The following is a 10,015-nucleotide window of genomic DNA, read 5'->3' as shown; positions in this document are numbered from 1 at the left end:
TCCTCAGGAGGGCGCTCCAGCACCCGTGACTCGCCAGGCTCCTTCTGAGACCCGTGCTAGGCTCCCTCTGTCCCTGCGTTCCCTCTCCTGTCTCTCCAGTTGTTTTTCCCATTCTCACACCAGCACTGCACCAAGGTGAGAGGAGGCCCGCTGGAAAGGAAGCATTCGTACTCCGGTTTCAGCACCTCCTCCAGAAGCACAGGATGTGCGACCTTCAGCCTTTGCGCCCACCTCCGAGCCACCAGCTCCGCAGAAGTAGCTGGGAATGGAACTGTCCTCCTCCAGAGACGTCTCCTCCAGGCTCACCACGGAGCAAATTCTGTGCAGAAGAAGAGAATAAACGCATGCGGAAGAGAAGGCGTTTCAGAAGCCAGTTTCCAAACGACAGATCCATTGTACTTCTCTAATGCACGTCACAAGCATTTCTCCTCAAAGGACTTCATCTATAACATCTTCACCATTAAATAACGACAGGGCTTGTGTACTCTAGGGCAGGATGAGTAGATCTGTGAACGTTTTCTGAAAGAATGTGATGAGAAAATTCGAGAAGAGCATGAAGAAATCGAACACAAAACTGGCAGAACAGGATGATGCATTTGTGAAGTTCACGCTTGGTGAAATAATGTGACGCTCTGGCGCTGGCTCTTACGTTTCATGACTCACACATTCTGCATTTGCCGCTGCCTTATTCCTGCTGACTTATTGCAAAGGGTCCCAATTTTGACATGACACAATGCCAGGATCCCTCGGTGAATACAGGTTTCTGCAAGCTTTTGTCAATGGCACCCACTCTTAGGCCCTAGCAACTGGTTTTGGAAATTTCCCCGACGTCAGCACCACTTGAATGTAGACTTTGCTACCTGTATTCATACAGTTTGGCTCCTTATTTTAATATGTTTGAAAAGGATTAAAGGGGGATATTCTAAACATGCCCTTCGCTGGTTGTGTAAATAAAACTAGAATGACAATGCAGAGGAAGTTAGTGTGATTTTAATCGTATGCTACAACCAAGCTGTAACCAGTTATTAATAATTTAGAATGTAATCCCAGGACAATCTGAAGCAAATAGCCTACAGCGCTTCTTCAGAAATAGTGAAGGAGGAAGCCATTTCTGTATTCCAGGAGTTCTTGGGCATTCAGAATGGGTTTATGATTTTTTAATAGTTTTATTTATTTTATCAGTCTTTTAAACACATGTTTATTGCTGCATTTTTTCCAGCATATTATTGTTTTACCTCTTTTGTACTACTGGAATTTAGTTGAAAGAATAAAACATTTGCTTCAAAAAATGAAAAAAGAAGTGAGACTATTTAACAAAAAATACAGGCTTTTGTTATCTCTGGAGGCATAGAAAAAAGGACATACATTCAGGGTATGTGCACACAGAATTCTATTAATCTCTAATGTTTTATTTACTATTTAATTTTTTTCACATATTTTATATTTTATTTTTGAGATGGAGTCTTGCTCTGTCACCTAGGCTAGAGTGCAGTGGTGTGATCTCAGTTCACTGCAACTTCCACCTTCCTAGTTCAAGCAATTCTCCTCCGTTAGCCTCCCAAGTAGCTGGGATTAAAGGACTGTGCCACCATGCCCTACTAATTTTTGTATTTTCAGTTGAGATGGGGTTTCACCATATTGGCCAGGCTGGTTTCGAACTCCTGGCCTCAAGTGATCTGCCCGCCTTGGTCTCCCAAAGTGCTGGGATTGCAGGTGTGAGCCACCGTGTGTGGCCTGTAATATTTTATTTTAAGTTGGGGATGGGTACATTGGTGTTTAATTTGTTTTATATGTTATCTTCCACTGAAATATTTCTGAAGATACAAAATAACTATCATTGTAATTCAGGCTATGAACAATTTAAGGAAAACAATACAATTAACTCAGTAAAAGCAGGACATCATTTAATACAATTCAGTGAACATTCATTGAACAAAGCATTGGTAAAAGAAATAAAATGAGATTTTGCTAACGTGGTGAATATATCTACCAAACCTCAGACTAACACTATGAGTAATGGTGAACTATATTGCTAAAGACTTCAGGTACTCAAGAATATTGTTCTTCAACATTTTAAGTATATATGTATATATTAATCAAATGATGTAAGAAAAAATAGATAAAATTGGAAAGAGATATGGGCTTGTTTCATCTATTGTATGTAATATTTTTCCCTGCAATAAGGAATACAAAAATAAAAGTTAGCATTCTTAGATTCAAGGTCTACAAGCAACAATTAATAGATTTCTAAATATTAACAAATGAAATAGAAGAAGTAATAGAGGCTGGGTTTGGTGGCTCATGCCTGTAATCCCAGCACTTTGCGAGGCCGAGGTGGGCGGATTGCCTGAGCTCAGGAGTTCAAGACCAGCCTGGGCAACATGGTGAAACCCCATCTCTACTAAAATACAAAAAATTAGCCAGGCGTGGTCACGTGCGCCTGTAGTCCCAACTACTCGGGAGACTGAGGCAGGAGAATTGCTTGAACCCCGGAGGCAGAGGTTGCAGTGAGCCCGGATCATGCCACTGCACTCCAGCCTGGGTGATAGAGCTAGACTCCGTCTCAAAAAAAAAAAAAAAAAAAAAAGTAATAGAAACAATATTCCACACACTAGAGCAAGAAAATATAAAATACCCATGAACATTTGTATTTTATAATAATATCCTATGCAGAAAATATATTCCGTAGTTTTAAGGGATAGAAAACATATTAAGGAACAAATAAATAGAATCTCTGTTGATGTTCTCTACAGAATTATATAGAGAAGATCAAGATGTTAAAAATGCCAGTTCCACCCAAGCATATCTTGCTTTTATGATCGAGCAGAAGGAAGAGTGAAGACGACTGCCATTCTCTAGCTCTGCAACATCAGGCAATTTACTTAAGCTTCTGCACTTAGTTTCATCATGTAAAAAAAATAAGAGATTATAAAATTAAAGATAATATATAATAATATCTACATGTGTCTAATAAGGGTATCTGACATACACAATGGTTGTAGGTGTTAGGCGAGTTTACAAATTTTTTTTAAACCACAGTGCCAGTTACACAGAAAGCACTGGTGTTTTTTTCCTCATCATGTGAGAGACAGCGAGAAGTTTCAGAAAGTTCACACTCATCTACAAGGAAGGAGGCATAATTATCTTATTATGTAGTATTTTCAAGAAAAGAAAAGTAGTATTTTCAAGAAAAGAGGCTAATTCTGCTTCATGTCCTAGGAGAGGAGATAGAAGGTAATACAAACTTTGATAATTAAAGACAAGGGAATGGATTCCCCACAGGTAAAAATTTAAGTTTCTGTCTTTTTATTCATCTGTCAATAGCAATAAAGATTCCAACTGTGCTTTCTCTGATGATGGAAATATAAAAGCATGTAAGATACTTATAGATTTTTGCCTTTCCAGGAACCTAAAATCACATTGAAAATACACACTATTCAGATCAGTACTAAGAGGTAAGTTAACTAAGCCCAAGCAAGACTGTGTGGAAGCTAGCATCAAAATTTCTGCAGAACATGGTGATGATTGATTTCATTTCTTAAGTCATTTGTTGTGCTATGAATTTTATAAACATTATTCTACTTTATCTGTACATAATTACTTTGAGAAATGTGGTATCGCTTTAGGCAGAAGGAGTGGTTACCTGCCCTCGCTTACCAGTGTGAAAGATTGGATAAAATCCATTATTTTTGTTTTTTATATCCTGGAATCCCAGATTTGAGAAATAAATTGATAGTGAATAGGTGTCAGAAGAGAAAAGAGCAGATGAGAACAGGATATAACCAAATGATTTGAACATTTTTACCACATTCTCTTTTGTTTCAATAATTGTAGCTCATGCAGGATGAGAATCCCTAAACCAAAAATCTAATATCCAAAATACTCCAAAACCTGAATCTTTTGACTGCTGACATGAGATTGTGACACTTTTGCTTTCTAATGTTTCAATGTACACAAACTTTCTCCCATATACAAAATTATTTTAAAATACTGCATAAAATTACCTTCAGGCTATGTGTATATGGTATACAATGAACATTAATGAATGTTGTCTCCACACTTGGGTTCCATTCCCAGGATATATCATTATCTACATGCAGATATTCCAAAGTCTGAAAAACGCCTGAAATCTGCAATACATCTGGTCCCAAGCATTTCGGATAAGGAATCCTCAACCAGTTTAATGATTGCTTTACATTTGTCATGTGCTCTTCTAAAGCATTTACACATATTATTTAAATATTTTATTAAACTTCAAGTGTATAAAAATGTTTATTTACAACAAATATGTTACATCTATGTTTTGTAAAATGTTTTAAAATATTTACCAGTGCTTTTGAAAAACAATTTAACTCTCTCTGATCATGTGACCTTTCAGGTCCATTTTGTAGTAATCATTATACCAGTATTGCTGTGCTTTATATATAATTTTTACATGTATGTTTAGGTTTCTCATAATAGGACTCATGAGGGTGTTCCCTGTGATCTACTTTGTTCATTCAGCATTCTATTGGTGAGACTCACCAATGCTACTTCTTGTAGTTATGGTTATAAATTCCATTGTCAGTGCACATGCAGGTTGCCTTTTTATATTACAAGTAATGTTGCTATGCTCATTTTTGCAAATATGAGACGTGTTTTTTTTGTTTCCTGATCATTCCTGTTACAAAAGGGTAAAGTCATTTTAGCAACCTCAGTGGATTACACAGTGGATTACACATGCTGTCTGACATTATTTCACATAATGCTTTACATTTTTTCATCAAATTTTATTCACTCGATGTCTCTTTTCCATCATCTCACTCAGTGACTTCTCAATTTCCGACCATGATTTTCATGGTTTCTGTGTTACTATTGCTCTGGCGTGTGTACAGCACCACACTGTCGTGAAATCTGATGACTCCTCTTCCAGACGTGATAAGGTTAATATATAAAAAGACATTTGAAAAATCTAAATGTATGCACCATCTTTTTACAAAATGATGGAGTTGATTACAAAAGAAACAGTGTGAATTACATAAAATAAATAAAAATAGAAGCATAAAATTTCAATTAAGAAAAAAATACTTGTCAGGCAATGTCTAATCTGAATTCAAAATGTTGTACGTCATTATGTGAATACTTTTGAGATGTCAATAGGTATTCTGAAAAAAATAAAAAACAAGATGTCATAATTTCACGTCCATTTTGACAAAGCTGCTTTTTATATTCCTCCTACTACAGTGCTGAAACTCAGAATGTTCTTTGTTTGGCAATGAATAGTCCTATAAACTTGGAGTTGCAGAAATATTTCATCACAGATCCATTTTTATAGGAATATATACAGATACCTCTTGGAAACCCAATTTTACCTTCACTGCATTTTCAGATTGTTTGTATCCTGGATAACTTACACTGAGCTTCAGGATTGGGTCTCACATTCCTAGTGCCTAAAGATAAGTACAATCTGTCACATGTATCTTAGAAGAAATATCTAATTTTCATGAGAAACAACATTATTTTTCTTTATAGGATTTTATTGAATAAATGTTCATACAGATCTTAACATAGAAGGTACAGGTGCTCAATATTTTCAATATTATCACTGTTTGTTATAAATTTGTGATATAGCTTGACACATTCTCTGTGACAGGACAAACTCAATGAAGACAATTGTCAATGAAGATAGTTTTAGTAACTGGATATGAAGGGAAATTTGAGGCAATGAAAGGAGGTGACAAAATACAAGACAAATAAGAGTGTGTTTGTATAAGTTCATCCTAAACTAATGTAACTGAGAAAATTCAGAGGGTTATGTAGATTTACATTTGTTATTCAATTTTGTTTTAATGCTTCATCATTCAGTAGTAGAGTTTAAAACATATATCGTAGAAATGTCTAAAAGATAGAGTAGAATTACTCTACATTTTACATCCATTTAGTGACTGGGAAGGAATGATTCTCAAATGTAAAGAACACTTTGCCAACTTAAAAAGATATATAGGTATAAGCTAACTAGACCAGATAGCTTCCTTCTTGGAGTAATACTGCAGACTGATCTAAGGAAAAATTATGGTGGAAATTTAAGATAATACAATTTTGTTTGGATTTATTAGTGTCTTACAACAGTTGACAAGATCAAGATAACTGGGAAAGCTATGGTACGATGGTCAAAATAGGTCGTTCCATAAAGGAAGTTGATATGAATTATTTTCTTGAAGCAAATTCAGCTCATAAGCACTGGAAATTATTGAGGCAATACAAAGTTTCTTCCCCTGATTGACCTTAACAGACTACCTCCTTTGAGGACAACATAACAAGGGAACCTTAGGGTAGGAAACCCTGAATACAAAAGATCCCAGAGATGCCCATTTCTGCTTATCAAGATGTTGACTTGACCTGGATCTGAGCTACCAAACAGGTTTATCCAACTTCTTGATAACCATTTTTTAAAAACCAGAATGGAAGTTGAGACCTGTTTCTCTCTTCATGCTGATTGACAAAAATGATTTGTATTTCTTTTAGAGATTGCTATTCTATCTCATGAGTGTCACATAAGGAGGTTCCTTCTCTATCTTCCCAGCACTGAAGAGGCATTTTTTGGTAGTTAGTATTTCCACATAATAGCTGTTCTTGAATGAAAATTTAAAACTGCTTTTGAGAGGTTTTTTCTTTCTTATTCACAATATTATTCACAATTTATATAAATAAATAAAACTCAAAGAGGTATACTTTACTACCCACCTATTTAAAAAATTGTATTTCACCCCATGAGGACAAATTCCAGATTCCATCTCCTCTGCAGATTTCTTCTAACTCTCTTGTTGCTCCTGGTTTATTCAGCTTTCATCGTTGTTGTTTTTGGTCTCTTCATAAAAATGTGATGCATGAATAAATTAAAAAAGCACATTTCTGTCTAATGAACCTACTCACTAGGCATATCTTTCTGTTTATGACCTCATTTTTTATTGCCCATAATAATCTCCCTTCACACATTGGCTTTGCTCATACATTTATAATTATCTCATACAATAAAAACTAAATGCCACAACATACAAGCAACATACCTTAAATTAGAAAACCATGTTTTTATTCCCAAAATCTTCTATACATTTCTATTATCTCTGTGTACGTTCTAATTATTGCATTTCATTTTGTGGAATGCATAGATATACAACCCTTTCCTGTGATCTGGTCTCTTTCTCACCTCCTCAGAGTCTTTGTCAAATGCCACTAGATGTGTGAGGTTTCCCTTGACTACTCTGTGCAAAGATGAACATGCTCATGCAATTCTAACACCCATCTTTGACTTACTTTTCTCCAAAACATTTATCCTTTTATGATATAAAGTGGTTTACAGCATCATCTGGTCGCACTCACTATGACCTGTATGAACAGGGGCTTTCTTTGTTTTAATTACTGTGGTAGCCACAGTGGTCAACATATAGCCAGACTTCACAAGTGTTGTTTGAAAGGGTGGATCTCATGCTTTTCTGAATTTCTGTTTTTGTATGTACTTATTTTCTAGAGGAGATATTGTGTGTATTAGTTTCCTAAGAATGCCAATACAGAGTATCTCAAACTGATTACCTTGAAACAACATAAATTTACCTCACAGTTCTGGAGGCAAGAAATCTGAAATCAAGATGTCAGCAGTGTTGGTTATTTCTGAGGGCTCTAAGAGGATGAATCTGTCTCATTCCTCTCTCCTAGGTTCTTGTGATAACTAACAGTTGTTGGCATTTCTTGGTTTGTAGATGCATCACTCCAGTCGCTGCCTCCCCTATCACATGGTATTCCCAGTGTCTCGGTCTTCACATGGCCACTGTCTTATCAGAACATGAGTCATATTGCATTAGAGAGACCCACTCTGCTCCAATATTACCTCACATTAACTAATTACCGTCTTTACGTATTTCCAAACAAGCTCACATGCTGAGTATCTTTTTGGGAAGAAACATAATTCAATCCATAACACTGGGCTAGAGAAAAAGGGCCTAGGTTTTAGATATGCATAATTGAAAATCTTTCCAGTGTATCCACTTACCATATACAACAAAGCTTACTATAAAGTGTAGATCAAATATTCTAAACTGTAAAGTAATAAGCAAACATACAGATTTTGTTAACACTAGTGTAAAAATGCCTATTATTATGAGAGCGAAGCATACATTTATTCTACATTTGTAGTATTCTGTTGGTCACATGTTGACTGAAGCTGAATTAGCCTATCAATTTATCTCTGAAATACTTCTTGTGTTTTAGGAACTATCTGTTTGCTTTGGAGACATATTCTTTTTGGAAAACTCCATCAATCATTTATTAGATATTTTTATTCTAATTTTTCAATTGAAAAAGGATGCCCAGAATAAATCTTAGAACAAGCTCCATAATTTCATAAGTGAGGCTGTATTGAAAGAACATATTTCGTTCAGATTCTATACTTCTTGATCTTTTAGTTTCCTACTTCTATTCATGCTGTATTGATCACCCAACTACAGAATTTACCAAAATCACACGATTTATAAGACACTGGGTAAATGTTTACCAAATTAATAAGATGGTTTTGTGGTACTAGGTAAAAAGCACATTCATCATGGCATGGGAGAATCAGACCTTCAACTCCGACTTCATCCTCCTGGGAATCTTCAATCACAGCCCACCACACACCTTCCTCTTCTTTCTGGTCCTGGGCATCTTTTTAGTGGCCTTCATGGGAAACTCTGTCATGGTTCTCCTCATCTACCTGGACACCCAGCTCCACACCCCCATGTACTTCCTCCTCAGCCAACTGTCCCTCATGGACCTCATGCTCATCTGCACCACCGTACCCAAGATGGCCTTCAACTACCTGTCTGGCAGCAAGTCCATTTCTATGGCTGGTTGTGTCACACAAATTTTCTTCTATATATCACTGTCTGGCTCTGAATGTTTTCTTTTGGCTGTTATGGCTTATGACCGCTATATTGCTATTTGCCACCCTCTAAGATACACCAATCTCATGAGTCCTAAAATTTGTGGACTTATGACTGCCTTCTCCTGGATCCTGGGCTCTACAGATGGAATCATTGATGCTGTAGCCACATTTTGCTTCTCCTATTGTGGGTCTCGGGAAATAGCCCACTTCTTCTGTGAATTCCCTTCCCTACTAATCCTCTCATGCAACGACACATCAATATTTGAAGAGGTTATTTTCATCTGCTGTATAGTGATGCTTGTTTTCCCTGTTGCAATCATCATCACTTCCTATGCTCGAGTTATTCTGGCTGTCATTCACATGGGATCTGGAGAGGGTCGTCGCAAAGCTTTCACGACCTGTTCCTCTCACCTCATGGTGGTGGGAATGTACTATGGAGCAGCTTTGTTCATGTACATACGGCCCACATCTGATCGCTCCCCTATGCAGGACAAGATGGTGTCTGTATTCTACACCATCCTCACTCCCATGCTGAATCCCCTCATCTACAGCCTCCGCAACAAGGAGGTGACCAGAGCGTTCATGAAGATCTTAGGAAAGGGCAAGTCTGGAGAGTGAGTTACCTCATGAGTTACCTCATAAACTTTATGTTTTGCTGTTTGCTAAATTCTTCTTTCTAATATCCATCTTATTCTATGATGTCAAAATACTAGCATTGATTATGTACATTGCCTAACATGTTTATGGGCACCTATACAATTTATTTCAGGTAAACCATTTTATATATTTATTTTTGTATATTCAATTCAGTTATGACTACAATATAAGTCATTTTCAATAAGGACATTAAAGTATTTCTTTAAATTACTTTTTAATTTCAATATCTTTTTGGGGAACAGGCGGTGTTTGGTTTCATTAGTAAGTTCTTTAGGGGCGATTTCTGAGATTTTGGTGCACCCATCACCCAAGCAGTGTTCACTTTATCCAATGTGTGGTCTTTTATCCCTTGCCACCCGCCACCGTTTCCACCAAGTCCCCAAAGTTTATGGTTTCATTTTTATGCCTTGGTGTCTCATAGCTTAGCTTGCACATATGAGTGAAAACATTTGATGTTTGGTT

The 10,015-nt window shown here is 36.6% G+C and overlaps 1 protein-coding gene across 1 annotated transcript; it reads left to right on the top strand.

Moving 5' to 3' along the window:
- Positions 1-3,404: 3,404 nt before the first annotated feature.
- LOC101136189 (olfactory receptor 2M2) lies at positions 3,405-9,670 on the top strand. The gene is made up of 2 exons (XM_019020358.4): positions 3,405-3,455; positions 8,558-9,670. Exon 2 carries the CDS (start codon positions 8,576-8,578, stop codon positions 9,512-9,514), a length of 939 nt encoding a protein of 312 aa, XP_018875903.4. The 5' UTR covers positions 3,405-3,455; positions 8,558-8,575; the 3' UTR covers positions 9,515-9,670.
- The last annotated feature ends 345 nt before the right edge of the window (positions 9,671-10,015 follow it).

This window comes from Gorilla gorilla, chromosome 1 (genome assembly GCF_029281585.2).
Source record: "Gorilla gorilla gorilla isolate KB3781 chromosome 1, NHGRI_mGorGor1-v2.1_pri, whole genome shotgun sequence".
In the NCBI taxonomy this organism is placed as follows: domain Eukaryota; kingdom Metazoa; phylum Chordata; class Mammalia; order Primates; family Hominidae; genus Gorilla; species Gorilla gorilla.
This window is presented reverse-complemented; position numbering and strand designations above follow the sequence as displayed.

Excerpts from the sequence above, each read along its gene's own strand:
- LOC101136189 (XM_019020358.4), top strand. The coding sequence starts at position 8,576 with ATGGCATGGGAGAATCAGACCTTCAACTCCGACTTCATCCTCCTGGGA.